The 19,160-nt window shown below is 43.8% G+C and overlaps 1 protein-coding gene across 1 annotated transcript in view; it reads right to left on the bottom strand.

Moving 5' to 3' along the window:
* Positions 1-5,725: 5,725 nt before the first annotated feature.
* The window catches only part of noc2l (NOC2-like nucleolar associated transcriptional repressor), a 198,610-nt gene continuing 185,175 nt past the window's right edge, over positions 5,726-19,160 (bottom strand). Inside the window, exons 18-19 of the mRNA XM_060851925.1 lie at positions 9,832-9,936; positions 5,726-6,363 (exon numbers count right to left, since the gene is read on the bottom strand). Coding sequence (XP_060707908.1) covers positions 6,245-6,363; positions 9,832-9,936 — 224 coding nt within the window. The 3' untranslated portion in view covers positions 5,726-6,244. The remainder of the gene's footprint in view (positions 6,364-9,831; positions 9,937-19,160) is intronic.

Raw genomic sequence — 19,160 nt, 5'->3', positions numbered from 1 at the left:
GAATTCAATACAAATCTAGAATTAAGAGTCTAATGATGATTGTAAATCCATTTATTGGAAAAGAAACCTCATCTGGTTCACTAATGCCCTTTAGGGAAAGGAATCTGCCATCCCTACCTGGTCTGGCCTAAATGTGACTCCACAATGTGGTTGACTCATAACTGCTGTCTGGGCTGTTAGGGATGGGCAATAAATGTTGGCTCAGCCAGCAATGCCCTCATTACCATGAATAAATACAAATAAAAATTCTTGTTGTTGCCTATCCTGATGTCCAGAATGCAGAAACTGTGCTGAATTTCAGGACATGCCAGAGATAGGCCAGATATCCATCCATGCATATGGTCAAAATGGATGAGTTACATGAAAGCATCTGTTTCTGTGCTGTACATCTCGATGGCATCCAATTTGAAAAAATGGTAGGCAGACTCAGCCAGGCCCCCAAATGAAAATATTTGGTCTGCTCACAGCAGAACAAGACCCAGCCCATAACAGCACTGAGGTCTCTTCACTACAAGATGTAGGGGCTGAAGTAGGCCATTGAGCCATCGATAAACCTCAACTCCACTTTCCTGTCTTTTTCCCATAACCTTTCATTCCCTTGCTAATTAAACCTCTGTCGCAGCCCTGAATATAATAACCCAGCGTCTACAGCTGTCTGTGGTAAAGAATTCGAGATTCACTCCCTCCACAGATAAGAAGTTGCTCTTCATCTCTGTCTTTGCTCTCAGATTTCAGAGGCCCAGGGAAGGTGTTAGGGGCAGAACCTGATGTAGGCCTCAACAAGGGGGATGGGTTGGTTCCAGATGTTGCCCTCCTCACCACCCCCAATGAATGGCAGGATGGAAACCCAACTGAAAGGGATCCAACCACCGTCTGCTGACCTGGCAGGTAATTCATGCCAGTTCGAGGCAGGACCTGACTAGAATTTTGGACCTAAATGGATATATCTATATAGACTTCTTAGCGTTTTATGATTCAGACAGCACACAGTAAAGGCACGACGCTTGGGATTGAGGGGTAGGGAGTGCCTGCTTTATGGAAGATGGGTCGTTTGTGGTGAATACAAATAAATGTGGGAAGAAAGTTCCAATCGTAACGCTGGCATTGAGTGGGAATTTGGGGGGGGGGTTCCTGTCAGCTGTGCTCTCCCTTCGCCCTGTAAACTTGTTCAAAGTCAGGCCCAGTTGAGGTATCTAACCGGGAGAAAGTGAGGACTACAGATGCTGGAGATCAGAGTCAAACAGTGTGGTGCTGGAGACGCGCAGCATCCGAGGGGCAGGAGAGTTGACGTTTTGAGCGTAAGCTCTTCATCAGGAATTCCTAATGAATTCTTCATCAGATGCTGCCTGATTGTGCTTTTCCAGCACCACATGTTTTGATGGAGGTATCTAACCGTCTACCTTAGACACACAGAGAATGGCTTCTGAGGCTTAGTATCTGCTGTTGACATCAGGGTGTGAGGAAAGATTCCAGATGAATATTCAGACCCTAATGTCAAATCCAACTGTGTCCTAAAGGGCGTAACAAACTTTTTGTGAAGACAAAACCAACGTCCCATATTGGCTGGGGAGCAGGGGAACAGAACCAACTTCAGACAAGTTGCTAGGAGACTAGGACCTGAGGGCACAGCCTTAGAGTAAAGGGAGAACCTTTTAGAACAGACGTAAGGAGAAACTTCTCCAGCCAGAGAGTGGAAAATCTAGGGAATTCACTGCCACAGAAGGCTGTGGAGGCCAGGTCATTGAGTATATTTAAGACAGAGATAGATAGGTTCTTGAGTATCAGGGGGATCATGGGTTGCGGGGAGAAAGCGGAAGAATGGGGTTGAGAAACTTTTCAGCCATGAGTGAATGGCAGAGCAGACTCGATGGGCTGAATGGCCTAATCTCTGCTCCTATGTCTTATGGTCTAAATGAAGCATAATTTACACAATAGAAATCACCACTGGGGTGGGTCAGGGCTTTCAGGTACATTTGGTTCACAGTTAATCAGTGAAGTCAAATTGTTCAAATCAAAACCTTCCCAGGGCATATAATTGCACAATTAAAACCACTGAACCTCACTCGATCAGGTTTTTACCCACTGTCACATTGCTATTCGTGATTTCTAACAATATTCAAAGGAAAAGCAGCCTTGCCGTTTACCTTTCACAAAGACAGCAGGTTCACTAGAATCGGAGCATCTGAGAGGCCTCAGGATTGACATGGTCCTTACTGGCCGTGCTCCCGTTCTTCAGACAAGCAGCACCCTTCAGGAGGAAATGGACATGTTGAAGTGATACAGAAATAACCAGCAACAGAGCCTCTCTGTGTGTGTGAGAGAGAGAATGTGTATGTAAATGTGAGAATGTGAGTGTGAAAGAATGAGTGTGAGAATGTGTGTGTGTGTAAATGTGAGAGATAATGTGTGTGAGAGCGTGAGAATGTGAGCGAGAATGTGGATGTGAGAGAGAATGAGTGAGAATATATATGTGAGTGTGAGACAGACAGAATGTGTGTGTGTGTGTGAGAGAGAGAGAGAGAATTGTGGGTGCTTGTGTGAGTGAGAGATAGTGTGCACTTAAGACACGATATAGGAGCAAAATTAAACCATCCAACCCATCACAGCTGCTCTGTTATTCAATTATGATTGATATGTTTCTCAACTCCATTCTCCTGCCTTCTCCCTGTAACTCAATCCCCTCACTATCAAGAACCTACCTATCTCTGTCTTCAATGCACTCAATGACTTGGCCTGCTTCTCAGAGCGTGTACCTGTGAGAGTGAGTAGGAGAATGTGCGTATTTTTGTGTACGTTTGTGTGCACACTACCATAATGCAAATCCTTGACCTCCCAAATGAACGCCCATCTTTATTGAGTGTCCAGGCAAAGATGGAAGGGTCAGTCAAGGAGAAATGGCCACTGAAATCACCACCTCACTTAGCGACCAACTTTTCGGAGTTTAGAATTCAACAGGTAAGCGAACAAATCCTGACACTCTCTCAACCGTGTCGATTCAATGAGCCGCGGTGCCAGGTTTGCTCAGTTAGTACAACTCAACTCCGAGCCCGGAAACTGCAGTCTCTGTGGGAGCCCTGGAGGCAAAGTGTTGGTGCAGCCATCTCCATAAGGAGAAGGGAAATCTGAAGCCAGGCTCTTTTAGCCACAGAAGGGAGTCCTACACAACTCCATAGCATCAAAAGCAACAGCTCAGGAAATTTGCCTGCTTCATATGCAAGCTCTTCCTTTAACTGACCCAGTTACTTATTCCAAATATTTAGCCCCTTTGGAGCAGAGCTGGTTTCTAGCCTTAAATGTATTCTTAACTAATATAAACTTGCGCTCTTTTGTTTACTAATAGTTTACGCATCAAATAGTTTATATTCTTGTTCTTTACAGATCTCATTATAAAGCAAAACATAGATCCCAAGAGGGAAAACAACAGTATAATCTCAAAGGTATTACCCCTCTAGAATCATGGAAGCCTGACAGTGCAGAAAGGGGCCATTCAGCCCATCAAATCTGCACCAACCCTCCAAAGAGCATTCCACCCAGATTAGGCTGGGTGGATAAGCCATACCAAACTATTAGAGATTAGAGTGGTGTTGGAAAAGCACAGCAGGTCAGGCAGCATCCGAGGAGCAGGAAAATCGACGTTTTGGGCAAAAGCCCTTCATAGCAAATTAGTATCCAGGGATGTACAGGCTAGGTGGTTTGGCCATGGGAAATGCAGGGTTGCAGTCATAGTGTAGGGGATTGGGTCTGGCTGGTCTGCTCTTCTGAAGGGTCGGTTTGGACTCTACGGGCTAAATGGCCTGCTTCCACACTGCAGGAATTCTATGATTCTATCTGCTGGTTGGTGAATAGTCATTATTTTGTCCAAAAAACAAACATCAAGCTTGCATTAATTACCAGTGCATTTCAGTCCCGGTGAATTGGCCAGTTGTATTTTGACTGTGGAGTTCCCATTGTCACTCGGTATGAAGATCCGGTCATTCCCAGGACTGTGTCCACTGAAGGGCAGTGCGATTACCCCACTGTCAGTCCTCTACATGTTACTGAAATATTTCAGCAGTTCTTGGCCCCAGCAGGATGAAGTAACTGAATTAACATCCCGACATGGTTAAAGTGGGCATCAAATATAATTCGGCCACCTCAAGACATAACCAGTCAATATTCCAAGCCAGATGACCATTTTTGAATTTACAACAACGGGGGAGATTATTCAGTCTCTTCAGCCTGTCCCACTACTTAGTTAGAAAGTGGTTGATTTGTACCTCAACCTTATTTACCTGCCATTGTCTCGACACATTTAACTCCCAAAAACCTACCGTCTCATCTGATCCTGAGCACTCATTGCTTTTTGGGGGAAGAGAGCTCCACATTTCCTCCAGTCTTCGAAGGTCTGAGGAACGGGCTTTGTGACTTCTTGCCTGAATGGTGAGGCAGTAAGTTTAAGGTTAGGCCCCTCTTCCTGCAGACAGGAGAAATAAATTCACTCTCTCTTTAACATTAAATTACTACTGATTTCACAATGATGGCCTCTTTAATCCTCAGCTGATGAGAAAATGAAAACATTCAAAGGAGGAAGGCACAGTGATTTAGAAGAACAAGTGGGGATCTCATAGAAACCTATAAAATTCTAACAGGACAAGATTAGATGAGATTCCCTACAGCGTGGAAACAGGCCCTTTGGCCCAACCAGTCCATACCGATCCTCCGAAGAGTAACCCACTCAGACCATTTCTCTCTGACTAATGCACTTAACACTATGGGAAATTTAACATGGCCAATTTACCTAACCGGAACATCTTTGTGACTGTGGGAGGAAACCAGAGCACCTGGAGAAGCCCACGCAGACACAGGGAGAATGTGCAAACTCCGTACAGACAGTCACCTGAGGCTGGAATCGAACCTGGGACTCTGGTGCTGTGAGGCAGCAGTGCTAACCACTAAGCCACCATGCCGCCCTGACAGGGTAAATGCAGGAAGGATGATCTTGATGTCTGGAAAGTCCAGAAGCAGGGGTCACAGTCTAAGGATACAGGATAGGCCATTCAGGATTGAGATGAGGAGACATTTCTTCACCCAGAGAGAGGTGAAGCCTGTGGAATTGTCTGCCGCAGAAAGCAATACAGGCCAAAACACCAAATGTTTTTTAAAAGGACTAAGACATAGTTCTCAGGACTGAAAGGGATCAAAGGGTATGGGGAGGAAGTGGGACCAGGGGATTGAATTGGGTGATCAGCCATGATCAGATTGAATGGTGGAGCAGGCTTGAAGGGCCGAATAGCCTACTCCTGCTCCTATTTCCCATGTTTCTGTTTCCTTCATTTTCTATCTCCCAGCTGGGGCCAGGTTTGACAGAGTCCCTCTGCACCAGAGTCACATTCCAGTAGGTAACCTTTGTGGCTGAGCCTAGACTGGGAGCTTGGACAGGTGAGGCCCCAGGTCACAGCTCAGAGCTGCCCTCACTGGGCACCAATACCAAGCAGCTTTCAGCTGGGGTGTCTGGAGGGCAACAAGGTGCTGAAAACCCCTGTACATTCCCTCCCTCCCCCCACACAGAGGCACACTGAACCTTAACGTAAAACCAACTGCTGGTCTGTTTACCTCAACTGCAAGAGTTCCACTGCTATATAATCATGGATTTCACTCTCCGGTAGGGAGGCACTCATTACAAGTCCTCATAGACCACTCCAGAAATAATGACTCAAATTTCTTTAAAGTTATACAAAACAGCCTCATCAATGCTTTTATTTCAAAATAAAATAACTGCTGGGAAACGACAAGTGTAAGAAAGCACAAGATGCAGTCTGACAATGCTGAAATAAAACTACACAGATAGAAGATTGGAAATTGTGGATCAGGGCCATATGTCCAGATTTTACCCAACTTGCCACTGTCTCGTCATCAAACTTCCTATGGGTCCATGTTCCTAATCCAGTGGTAACCATCTGGATTACAATTCCAGCGGCTACAGACTTGGTCAATTTCTGTACTGGGTTGTTATTGATGTAACTCTTGTAAACTTGCAAATAAAAGGTTAAGGAATACCAGTGGTTGAAGATAGTTTGGGCAGATGATCATTTTCACCACTCCGTCTGTCGATGACTGTTCAAGTTTGACATAAATGAATTCCTTGCACATTGGGTCCTATGCTCCAGGGCAGCTTGTCTGAACAATAGCTACCAACAAGACAGTGGGAGAATAACACCAAGTGTAGAACTTCCACCACAGCCAGGATTCACACGCATCTCTCTCTTCAGTCTTCATCAGAGAACTCCAAATCTTCAACAACATCTTCCTCTCCTTCTGTGAGGACCTTCAGGTCAGCTTGTGACAACTTATTTGGAGCTTTGCTGCTGGTTTGTGGAGAATCATCTGCATCAAAATTCAATGTGAAAACAGGTCATTAAAAAGTTATAGGATCACGTGGACTGATGCAACTTCACACAAGTCAGATATAAATTCCATAGCTCGCACAGAGATAGAGGAGGATGAAAATACTGATGCCCTCTTTATAAAATGACCTTCACCTTCCTAGTTAAAGGCTTTGTCAAAAAAAAGTCTACTCCCTCAGGATTGTTAGTCTGTGTAACTCCTCTTCAAAAGGCAATGGGAGCAGAGACTTTGAATATTTTTGTATAAGGTGGATGGATTCTTGGTAAGCAAGGGGAAGTGAAACGTTATGGGGCTAAGGGCAGGAATGGAGGTTTGAGGTTCCAATCAGATCTTATTAAATGGCAGAAGTTTCACGGGACCAAATGATCCAATCCTGATCCTACTCATAAATTCAACATTGAAGCCCAGCCCCTCCAATTTTAATGTAGATTCCATATTGACCAATACTTATTTTTTCCTTTATTGATTCACAGGATGAGGGTGGGCATTTATTGCCCACCCATAAGTGCCCAGAGGGCAATTAAGTGTCAACCACATTGATGTGCCTGGAGTCACATGTAGGCCAGACAAGGTAAAGAGAGCAGATTTCTTCCCTAAAGAACATTAGTGACCCAAATGGTTTTTCCAACAATTGATAATGATCTCATAGTCATCATTGTTAACCTTAATTCTGGAGTTTTTTTGATTGAATTCAAATTCCACCATCTGCCACGGCGGGATTTGAACCTAGGTCTCCAGAACATTACCTGGGTCTCTGGATTAACAGTCCAGTGATAAAGCTACCAGGTCACCACCTCCACTACCGAATAAAACACCAGGTTAGTATCTAGTGCTGTCAATTCAGAAAGAATTCCAATTCTTTTTTGGCCCATCACACAACAGAGGTTACAAAAGGTTTCGGATTGTCCAGACCTTATAAGGAATCCCCCATTACCTCAGACCAATTGTGGTGATTATACCTTTAAGCTAGATTCTGCCTCTGCCTCATTATCCACACACCAAGCTTCCCCAGCTGTGGATTACCAAGATGGAGATAAAAAACAGGAAAACCAGCTGAATTCTCCCTCCTTTGGAGGAGTGTGGAACATTGGGCTGGATTACCCAAAATTTGGAATCCACCAACTCAAGTTTACGACTTGATGGTTTCTGTGCCTCAGTGATTGATCAGTACCTTCACTGAGCTACTGGCGTGATCTCTTTGTCCATCCTCTGTCACAATCTGCCACCATTTCACCTCACATTTAATTCTGCAGCAGTACAAAGCTCTACTCCAGCATTTAGTTGGTAATTGTCTTCCTATTGAACCTGCACTGGCATACATTTGACGGGACCAGATAGGTCACAACATTTAATTGGCAATTCGTCAGCAGCACCACTGAATCTGAAGCATTTAATGAATCAGCCAGATTAATTACTGGGTGAGGCACCATGTTAATCAGCAGCTGGGAAACGCTGAGCTCAATTCACCAAGATCCTCTGACTGAAGACTGTGTCAGTCCAGGTCAAACAGCAGCTAAATGACAACTTGCCCACGATAAAACCATCAATAAGATATCTTTGCAGCAAAATTGGCAAACCGGGTGCTTATCATCACTGTGATAGCCCTGCGAAAGGAAACTGGTTACATTTCAAGGAAAAGTCCAAGCAGTCACCATAATTTATTAGGTCGATAATTTTGCTCTTCCTTCAGCGACAATTCTAGCGGAACGTTTCCCATGGATTAGCTTAGGGCAAAGCTCTCTTAACGACTTTACCATATCATTTTTTTCTCCCAAGCTATTATTTCTATTGATGTTCAGCTTAAAACTAGATTCCTGCTTTAAAGTGAGCTGCCACATTATTGGCTTCCCAATTAAAGGCACTCGCTCACAAGAGGCCAGGCGTAGTCGCAGAGCTCAGTCATTTCAAACAGATCTGTCGCTCCATGAGGTGCTGCGCATCACTGCTGCCAGTCACAGGACACTGTGAAACTGTTCAAAGCTGGAGTTACACCAGAGGACATGCAAGCCCCTCCCTCCTTCTGACCCCCAAAATGCAGTGTGCTTTGATAACCTGATTGGGGGACTTACCTCATTTCAGGATCAATGAGCTCACCATTCTGGTGATAACTTTTACAGCTAACTTTGGACATCAGCTAGCTTGGCTGGCTGGATGGCTGGTTTGTAACACCGAGTGATGCCAACAGCATGGGTTCAATTCCTGTACCGGCTGAGGTCACTGTAAAGGACTCTCCTTCTCAACCACACCCCTCGCTCAAGGTTTGGTGACCTTCAGGCTAAACCATCAACAGAGTGAGACAGCTGATCCTCAGGGAGTGTGCCGACCTTACTGTTACTGCTAACATCACATCCCCACCGTAACGGAGGGCAGCGTAACTTCACAACTCAATGCTGCAAGTGATTTAGTGGGGAGGTGGGTGTAGCGACCAGGCACAAGATTTATATTCTGGAGAGACAGGTTCAAATCTTACCACAGCAGCTTGTGGAATTGAGAGAATGAGAATGTGAGAGCATGTGCATGTGTGAGAGAGAGAAAATGTGTGTGCATCTGTCTAGGTGTGTGTGTGTGTGTGTGCTCACGCCTATGAGTGAGACAGTGAGTGAGTCAGAGTGAATGCGTGCGCTGCAAGTGAGGGTGACAGACAGAGAGAAACAGAGGAAATGTTAATGTGTGCCAATTAGTGCACGAGAATGAATGTGTTTGAGAGAGTGGGGGTGAGAGAGAGAGAGAGAGAGTGAGTGAGTGTGGGTCAGAGACAGAGAGTGGCTGAGAGAGAGAGTGAGTGAGTGAGTGTGGGTCAGAGAGACGGAGTGGGTGAGAGACACAGAGAGAGAGAGAGAGAGAGAAAATGTGTGTGGGTGATTAAGAGAGAGAGAGAGAGAGAGTGAGGAGGTGAGATAGAGAGAGAGAGAGAGAGAGAGAGAGAAAAGAGAGACAATTTTGAGAATGCCTATGTAAGAGTAAGAAATAGAAACTCATTCAACCCTCTCTGCACATCAATTCTGTCAGAAGGACTATTTTTTTCATCTTGGAACTGTTCAAAATATATTTTCCTTGGAGACCTTCACTGTCCAGGAGGTCACTAGCTACTACTAATACCATGCAATGTATTCAAACCATGAGGTAATACATTTGGGGAAGACTAACAGGGCAAGGAAATGCACAATAAATGGTTGGCTGCAGAGTAACAATGGGGCCTTATCTACAGATCCCTGAAGGGAGCTGGACAGATAGACTGGTCAAGAAGGCACAAAGAATACCTGCCTTTATCGCCACAGAATACATGAGCAGAGAAGCTAAACTGGAACTGGACTCAACTCAAGTCAGGCCCTCTATGGTGCAGAGGTAGTGTCCTACCCCTAAATGGGGAGGCCGGGATTCTAGTCCCATGTATACCAGATGTGTGTAATAACATTTCTGAACAGGTCGATTGGAAATAATACATACCTTCTAATTCACTTTCAGAAGATAATACATCATCATCCTCATCATCCTCTTCACTCATGTCAGACAGATCCTCCAGGGAGTCTTCATCACCCTCCTTCGATACTCCTGCAAGCGTACAGATAAGAATTTAGGTCAAAATGACGAGAGTCAAGTTCATTGCCATGCTAACATGGGTTCTACACAAGCAATTTCCCTGCCAACCCTCACATTTTGTTCACGAGGTGGTGAGAACGGCTGACCCTTCAGTACAACTCAATGTGCATTTTGAGGTCTACAAATATCTCTGAGGCCACTACAATCTATCAAACCACTGAGACAACCAACCAATACATTCTCCCCACCTCCATATAATAAAAAAACAAGGTTGAGACAAGGAGAGGTGCAAAAGGATCTGACGAGGTTACAATACTTGTTTGACCTCAGCTGGTGTGTCGCAATGGATGCCACATTATAGGAAGGATGTGAACACACTGGAGAGATTGAATAACACTTTACAAGAATGGTTCCAGGGATAAGAAACTTCAGGACAGGTTGAAGAAGTCGGGACTGTTCTCCTTGGAGAGAAGGCAGCTGAGAGGGGATCTAATAGAGATTTCCAAACTCCTGAGTGGGCTAGATAGGGAGAAACTGTTCCTGCTTGTAAAAGGATCAAAAACGAGAGGGCATTGACCTAAAATGATGTGCAAAATCAGCAAGGATGATGTGAGAAATGTTGACACACAGGGAGTAGATTAGACTTAGATTAGACTTACAGTGTGGAAACAGGCCCTTCGGCCCAACAAGTCCACACCGACCCGCCGAAGCGCAACCCACCCATACCCCTACATTTATCCCTTACCTAACACTACGGGCAATTTAGCATGGCCAATTCACCTGACCCGCACATCTTTGGACTGTGGGAGGAAACCGGAGCACCCGGAGGAAACCCACGCAGACACGGGGAGAACGTGCAAACTCCACACAGTCAGTCGCCTGAGTCGGGAATTGAACCCGGGTCTACAGGCGCTGTGAGGCAGCAATGCTAACCACTGTGCCACCGTGCGGTACAGAATGCACTGCCTGGAAACAGGGGTGGAGGTAGGTTCAACTGAGACATTCAAAAGGGCACTGGATGATAATTTGGATAGGGACAATATCCGAGGGTTAGGACAGAGCTCAGTAACTGTAACATGAAAAGTTGAATGCCCTGCACACACTGCGATCAGGTTATCATGCTGCAGGCTTTCGTGATTTAAAAAAAAATCACAAATAAAATCAAAAGATCTCTAAGCTACTGAACAGAACAGTTTGCAGCTTTTCAGGTATTAATTTATTGAGCTCCTTGTCATCCTTCATTCAGTTTTTATGTTCATCCTGAAAATCAATTTGATCAACATGCTGGGGGAAGCCAGTGAATTATCTCCAATCCATTTGGAAATGGTGCTAATGTTTAAAAGCATTGTGTCTGGACTGATTATTATCAGACATCTGTGGCTATCACTGTAATAATCACTACAAAAACCTCCAGATATGTCTTTTCCACAGTTCTGCTTTGCTCCCTAATATGATCAGAGTTGTCTTGGAGCATTCCCTGACCATAGAATGTGAATGGAAAGATTATTCTACTTCTATGCCCCTCTCACTGTTCCCTATTGGCTATTAATTTGGTATTAAGGTTCTATTTTCCACCCCAGTTTTTTTTAAATGACTGCTGCCTACAAAAACTTTGTTAGATGGCACCCTACAATATTAGACAATTAAGTAAGAGTGTATTCACTAGCCGCATGACCCTCTCTCACGAGTATCCTCACATACAGATGAGGAAGGACACCACTTTGACTGGGATAGCACATCCATCCTAGAACAAGCCAAACAGAGACATGCTTGAGAATTTCTAGAAGCTTGGCATTCCAACCAGAACTCTATCAACATTGACTTAGATCCCATTTACCATCCCTTGAGAAAAAGAACAGGAAATGACATCACCACAGGAAATGACATCATCAACCCAAGAAAACGTATAAATAAAGAGCGGGCTGTGCTTCATTTGGAGGTTCATTGATGATGTTACCTCGTGTGGTGATGAAATGTCTGAAATCGAACCTTCAGCTCAGTGAGCATCCAGTGTATGCACTGTTGTAATGCAGCAACCAATTTGTACACAGCATGCTCCCACACATAGCTACAATGACCAAATGATTTCAGGATGTGAATTATTGGGATAAATACTTTCCAGCATGTTAGGGAGATTACCCCAGTCAAGCAATTGTGCTTCACGGTGTTTCATGTGTTCCTGAGGGGTTAGACCAGGGCTCGTTCTAACAGCTTGCAAAACACAACAGCATTCCATCACAACTAGAATTTAAGCTGATGTCCTGGGGCTGAGGCTCAAACCCACATGTACTGGATTAGAGATGAGGACACTGCCAACTGAGTCATGGCCAATGTGTGCATGAATGCATCTGTGCGTGCATACCTGTGTGTGCATGTCTCAGTTAAAGAGTCATAGATTCTTACAGCATGGAAACAGACCCTTCGGTCCAAATACTCCATGCCAATTATGTTCCCAAACCAAACTAGTCTCACTTGCCTACATTTAGCCCACATCCAGCCAAACCACACCCATTCACATTCTTATCCAAATGTCTTTTAAACATCATAACTGTACCTATATCCAACACTTCCTCTAGCAGTTCATTCCACACACCAACTACTCAACTTCACCTGATGAAGGAACAGAGCTCCAAAAGCTTGTGATTTTAAATAAACCCGTTGGTCTATCACCTGGTGCCACATGACTTCTGACTTGGTTCACCCCAGTCCAACACTGGCATTTCCACATCATTATCATGCTTTACAGAGTGAATCATAGGTTCAGCCTCTCAGTCTTGCTGATAGTACATACTTGTGTGTTCTTTGCTGCCTTCTCCTCCCTGTCAGCCAAACTGGCTTTGATTTTCCTCCAAACTGTGACCCAATGCTTTATCTAACTGCTCATCACCCTACTTTACCTCCTGAACACCAGGCATGCAGTCTGTACATGCTTGTGTCTCAGTCAGTGCACACGCACGCGTGTGTGTGTGTGTGTGTGTCTCTCTCTCTGTTGGTGCACACGTGGATGTGTTTCAGTTGGTGCACATGTGTGTATATGTGCACGCATCTCAGTCTATGCGTGTGTATGTGTGCACATGCACATACAGGTGTGAGTGCTCACACCTTGCGATTGGAGCCAGACCAGACACAGGATATTTTGCATCTTGTGTGAACTGATGCTGAATATTCACCTGTCTCTCTCTTCCTACTCCAAACTAGAACAGCTAACAGTGATGGGGCATGGCTGTTTTTAAACTCCTTCGTAATGTAGCTCTGCATGTTGAGTGATAATGTGGGAAGGTTGCAATAAGCTTGGTGTGCAGTGATAACCATTTAGCATGGGAATACTGTTGTACAGAACATTCACTAGGCACTGATGAAGAAGCAACACTTCGAAAGCTAGCGTTTTCAAATAAACCCTTTGGATTATAACGCAGTGTCAGGTGCTTTTTGATGCTGACTAACCCAGCACCTCCACATCTTGAGAGTACCACAGCCAAAGGAGTCTTGGCAGAGAAGCTGGAGCAGAGGAGAGTATGGGAGAAAGAAGTTGAAACTTTAATTCTGCTTCTGCAGATCAATTTTCTTCAACCCTGAAGAACGTTACTCAAGTTTTGAAACTAAAAGAAACGCTTCTACATACAGAGCCTCTCATAGCCTCTGGATGACTAAAGGAATACTTTGGAATCTTCTCTCACATAGTCTCAACAACGACAATGAGTTAAAAGACCAGTTTACTTGTTCCCTGATTGGTTGCAGTGTGGGTTTTTCAGCTCTCGATACAAGTCTGGGCCAGAACTTTTGGTTACAATTGAAGACTATTCCTTGTTACACTGGCCATGATGGGGAGGCTAACGGAGCAGTAGGCTCCAGTACATGTAGGCTCGGACCTCCAAGTGGAGCACCAACAGCTTGACCCTGGAGGTCATGGTAAGATCACAGCTCACCTCAAGGGACTCACTTACAGATTCATTCATGAACAACGTTTGATAGGTAACTATTTGTCAGGAAGCTCAGGGGAAACTACTGACACCATCCCCCTACCCCCTTCCTTGACATCCAACAAAGAGAGCACTGAACACCTCATCCAAACGTTTGGCAAAACCGCACTCCATGATTTTTGGTTTTTGTGTTGGACTGAGATGCAAACTCATGACCTCGTTAACTCAGGCGAGGTCACTACCAACTCAGACATTAGAGTTCCCACTCACTATGTCAATGTTTCAGAGCAAAAATAAATGCACATATTATTATTATAAAACATAGGCATGCTTTATTTGCAACAGTAGTTTTGTGCTAAGAAGACAAGCTAGACCACAAATGGGTGAGGAGACTCCATTACAAAAGTAACCGTAGTTGGGCCTAAGCAGAGGATTGTGAATCTTTTATTGTGCAGCCATCAAATCCACTCGTTTAACCAATCCACACACAGAGGCGGAGGAACCCAGGGACAAATGACAAGAATCATATTTTGCTGTTGTTACCAAAACCCACATCACAAGGTTTGTTCAGCGTAATTTAATTAAGTTGAAGACATTAACCTCTTCAAATTGCAATCCCCAGGGCAAACTAAGGTTTCAAAACCAAAGAGCTCAATTTAACTTACAAGGTGAAAATCAGATTACAGTACAATTTAACTCCTTACTCACTCCAAGGTGCAGTGTGGAGTTGGTAAAGATAGAACTTAAATTCACTGAGCCAGCTGACGGCCTTAAAATAATAGCTCTCTTACCCACGTGAAGGAGTCCTTACTAATTTTGATGCCTTGCAGTTCTTATATTGTAGATAAATGCAAAATGCCCTTGCTATTTTAATCAGGCCACTTTTAAACATTGGAAGAAATGTTTAGGAGTTTGGAAGTGCAGATCAACAATAAATCCGGAATCTGCAATTTCTTTTAGAGAGAAATGAACAAATACTTGGAGAGATGAAAAGAAATCAAAAAGAATTCTAGCAGCACCACAGTAATCCTTTGAGAGATATCACAGACAAGAAGGGCCGAGTATCCTTTATCCTGTATGTACTGAGAGCACAGGTAAGTGATGAGACAGTGGAGGGTGCACCCTCTTGATTTTCACTTGCAGAATAGATGGTGCTCATACGAGACATTTTAGTGCAATTATATTAACAAGTTAAAATATAGAACACTGGATTTGAAACCAATCCAGTGCATTTTCACTGTGTTTTCTCCCTTCTGAAAGCAACCAAACAGGTTTTTTATCCACTTGGTTGAAACCTCAGACATGACAGCTTAAGCTGATACGTTCACCCCTCAAAGCCTGACATCAATGCCAGGTCATTATGGCTTTGCAATAACTTGTTTCGCTCATGCGGAATGAATTGGCATCAAGTTCACAAACCACTTCTTCAGGAGTTCCACCCAAGAGCAGTTTGGGCTATGGCATCATATGGGCTGTGTTTACTGTGTAACTATAAGCTGGTTTACAATAGTTTATTAAGTGGCATTATTGCTGGATTGTTAGTCCAGAAACTCAGCTAATGTCCCGAGGGCTCCGGTTCAAATCCCACCATGGCTGAGGGTGAAATGTGAATTCATTAAAGAATCTGGAATCGAGGGGCTACTAATGACCACAAATACATTGCTAATTGTCTCAGGAAAATGCCATCTGGTTCAGTAACGTCCTTCAGTGAAGGGAAACTGCCATCTTTACCCAGTCTGGTCCGCATGTGACTCCAGACGCACAGCAATCTGGTCGACTCTTAACTGCCCCCTGGGCAGTTAGGGATGGGCAATAAATGCCTCACCGTGACGCTTCCATCCCATGAATGAACAAAACAAAAATTAGGTCATGCAGAAGTGGGTTCACGGATACGCTTGCATCTTGAAGACATCGGGAAGAAATGAGGTTCAAAGCAGAAACCATTAATGAACATCTAAAGGTTAAATTAGACATGTTTGTATCTGTTCTAATCATTTTTCACACTTTTATCATTATAATATTGCTCCATTATTTCCAGAGGAACATGTCCCATTTTAAACACTTGGTTTTCATTCACAAAGTACAGTATGAGATACACCAGCCTATCACAGGAAATGATCAAGTATAGACTTCAGGTAAACCAGGGTGACAGAGCAGGGGGATTTAGACTAAGGCCCACAGATGTCATCCAGTTCCCAAAGCAAATCCGACTTTCTCTGTTTATTTTTATCTTTCCCTATTAAAAGATGTAGTTGCAATGGAGACTATTCAGAGATTAATTACAGTCATAAAGTCGTACAGCATGGAAACAAATCCATTTGGTCCAACTTGTCCATGCCGATCAGATATCCTAAATTAATCTGGTCCTATTTGCCAGCATTTGGCCTACATTCCTCTAAACCCTTCCAAATCATATACCCATCCAGATGCCTTTTAAATGTTGCAATTATACCAGCCTCAATCACTTTCCCTGGCAGCTCATTCCATACACACACCAATCTGTGTGAAAACGTTACCCCTTAGGTCTCTCTCATATCGATCCTCTCTTAGCTTTAACCTATGCCCTCTAGTTTTGGACTCCCTTATCTTAGGGAAAAAGACCTTAGCTACTTACTCTAGCCATGCCCTTCATAATTTTATAAATCTCTATAAGGTCACCCCTCAGCCTCCGACGCTCCAGGAAAAACAGCCCCAGGCTGTTCAGCCTCTCCCTATAGCTCAAACTCTCCAACCCTGGCAACATCCTTGTGAATCTCTTCTGAACACTTTCAAGTTTAACAAAATCCTTCCTGTAGCAGGGAGACTAAAACTGCATGCAGTATTCCAAAAGTGGTCTAACCAATGTCCTGAACAGTTGCAACATGACCTCCCAACTCCTGTTCTCAATGCATCGACCAATAAAGGCAAGCATACCAAACGCCTTCTTCACTGTTCTGTCTACCTGGGAGTCCAGTTTCAAGGAGCTATGAACCTGTATCCCACGGGGAGAGATGCAAAGCTTGTTTTATGAAGAGAGATTGAGCAGATTAGGCCAATACTTGTTAGAGTTTAAAGGTGAGAAGAAAGAAAATTGGGGTATAAGGTGCGAAAGGGGATTGACAAATTGGACGTAGAAAGGACGTTTCCTGATGAGGGGTGATCTAGAATGAGAAGTTTTTGCTTTAGAATAAGGGATAGCAAATTCAAAACAGAGCTGAGGAGAAATTACTTCTCTCAAGGGTTGCAAATCTGTGGAATGCACTATCCCAGAGGGGGGTGGATGCTGGGATATTAAGTACATTTAAGGAGGAGAGGGACAGATTTTTAATTAGTAACGGGCTGAAAAGTTATTGGGAAACAAACTGCAAAGTGGAGCTGAGGCTGTGATGAGATCAGCCATGACTGTACTGAATGGTGCAGCAGGCTAGAGGGGCCGAATGGCCAATTCCTTCACCTGGTTCTTACCTTAAGTTCCTATAGCTAAGTTGAAGAACAGAAACATTTCCCTCTCAAGGGTTTCCTTCGACATTCTGTGCGACAAGAGAATTGCCAGCTGGGAAATAAGGCTCTAGATTTCTGAAACTAGGAGAAAGTGAGGATGCTGGAGAGTCAAAGTCAAATTTCTGAAGGAGCCCTGAATGCAAACTCGAGAGAAACACAAAGCTCTCTCATTTCATTAAAACAAAACGACAGGGCACAGTCGCAATCTATGTGGGATTGAGACTCCTCAGAAGACTAGTCATCAACTTTCTTAGTCCCATTGCCAAAGGCTTCCCCAGCAGGGAAACCCAATGCAATAATGGATTTGCACACAGCGCTACCAAACGCGGGGAAGCAGCTTGTGAGCTCAGAGGCTCAGCAGCAGTCTTTTGGGAGGCCAGATGTCTCATGAAATGTGTGCAAGTAAATCTGATCCAAGGGTTGACAAGTAAGCATTTGGGCTCAAGACAGGCTTGACAAGAGAGGAGGTTTTAAAAGAAAAACACATGCGATATTCAAACTTGGAACGTGTCGTTAAGCCCAACTCATGTTGCTGATTAACTGGAAACCCAATACCCTCAGCTCACCCAACAACAGGACCGTCTCCCTTCCCCGTTTCATGCACTTTCTGTTGGACGCATTGCATTCCTACTTTCAGACGGCGACCGTGACTCACCTCCAAGTGGGGGAGATAGAAAGAAGCCTGTTCACAGAGTAACTTTTCCACATCACACCCGGATTGAGAATACCTCAATGCCTGGTTCATAGAACTTTGCCTGAGAGATCTGAATTGGATTCAGTTCATCGTCTTCCATTAAATCAAATATTGGAGATGCCAGTTCATTTTTCATAATGAAATTGGGGAACATTAAATTCAAGTAAATTCTGTCAGTGAATAATCACTGGAGAATAAAGCCTGTATTTTGTAATGGTGTGCTGAGGTGCTACATGCAGTTAGAATTTAAATATTGCTGGAATATTTACTTTCAGATTTCTGTTCTCACCCCTTGCTACACTGAAAAGCTTTGAAAACGCTTTTTGAATATTTAACTCCATAATTCTGGGCAGAATTGCCAATCAGTATTTGTACTGGTGTAACAATTATAGAGAGAGGTCACGTGACATAAAGCATGTCAATATCAGGAGGAGATTTTGACATTTATAGGATGATCACTGATGTGTTCGCACATCGCAATTACCAAATTGTCACAAAGATATCGAAAATAATGCTTCGCAGTCATCTTATCCAGGCATTTTGAGACTGTTTAAAACTAGAAGGCTGCACTTTATTGAGGTAATGTGGAAAATTAACAGTTACCACTTAAAACATGTATATATTAGCTGCGCCCCACTTTGGAGTGACTACAGAAATGGAACATAGTTTAAGTGTTGAATACAATCCAAACTCTCTGGAAATCGTATTGATCCTCCCCTTTATAATGTGTTCTTGGAGTTCAGCATTACACAATGGGAAAGGAATCAAATTATGGATTCCATCACTCATGTGATCAGGCTTCATTTTTACATGTAAATTCAACAGAGTGTCTTTGCACAGCTGAGCCTAAATTGCTTAAATTCTTTTGTAGGTTTCTAGGAGATCTCCATGCTCCCCCGCCCCATTACTCTTCTAAACGGCAGTGAATGTATCATATAGACATTCCTACACAATGGCAATAATTTACTGGTTGAAGCACTTGATTTGAAAGTAGCGATTCATGTACGATTTTTTGCAATTTTCTAAAGTAGTACAGTCCCTCATATTTCCCTTCAATTTTCACATTTTGCACTAGTTCTGATTGTGCACAATTCTTCAGTCGGTATCGTGGATACACCTCACCTTGGGGGGAGGGGGGTCAG

The sequence above is a fragment of the Hemiscyllium ocellatum genome, chromosome 37 (assembly GCF_020745735.1).
Source record: "Hemiscyllium ocellatum isolate sHemOce1 chromosome 37, sHemOce1.pat.X.cur, whole genome shotgun sequence".
In the NCBI taxonomy this organism is placed as follows: Eukaryota; Metazoa; Chordata; class Chondrichthyes; order Orectolobiformes; family Hemiscylliidae; genus Hemiscyllium; species Hemiscyllium ocellatum.
Note: the sequence above shows the minus strand (reverse complement) of the source record. Positions and strands in the feature narration are given on the sequence as shown.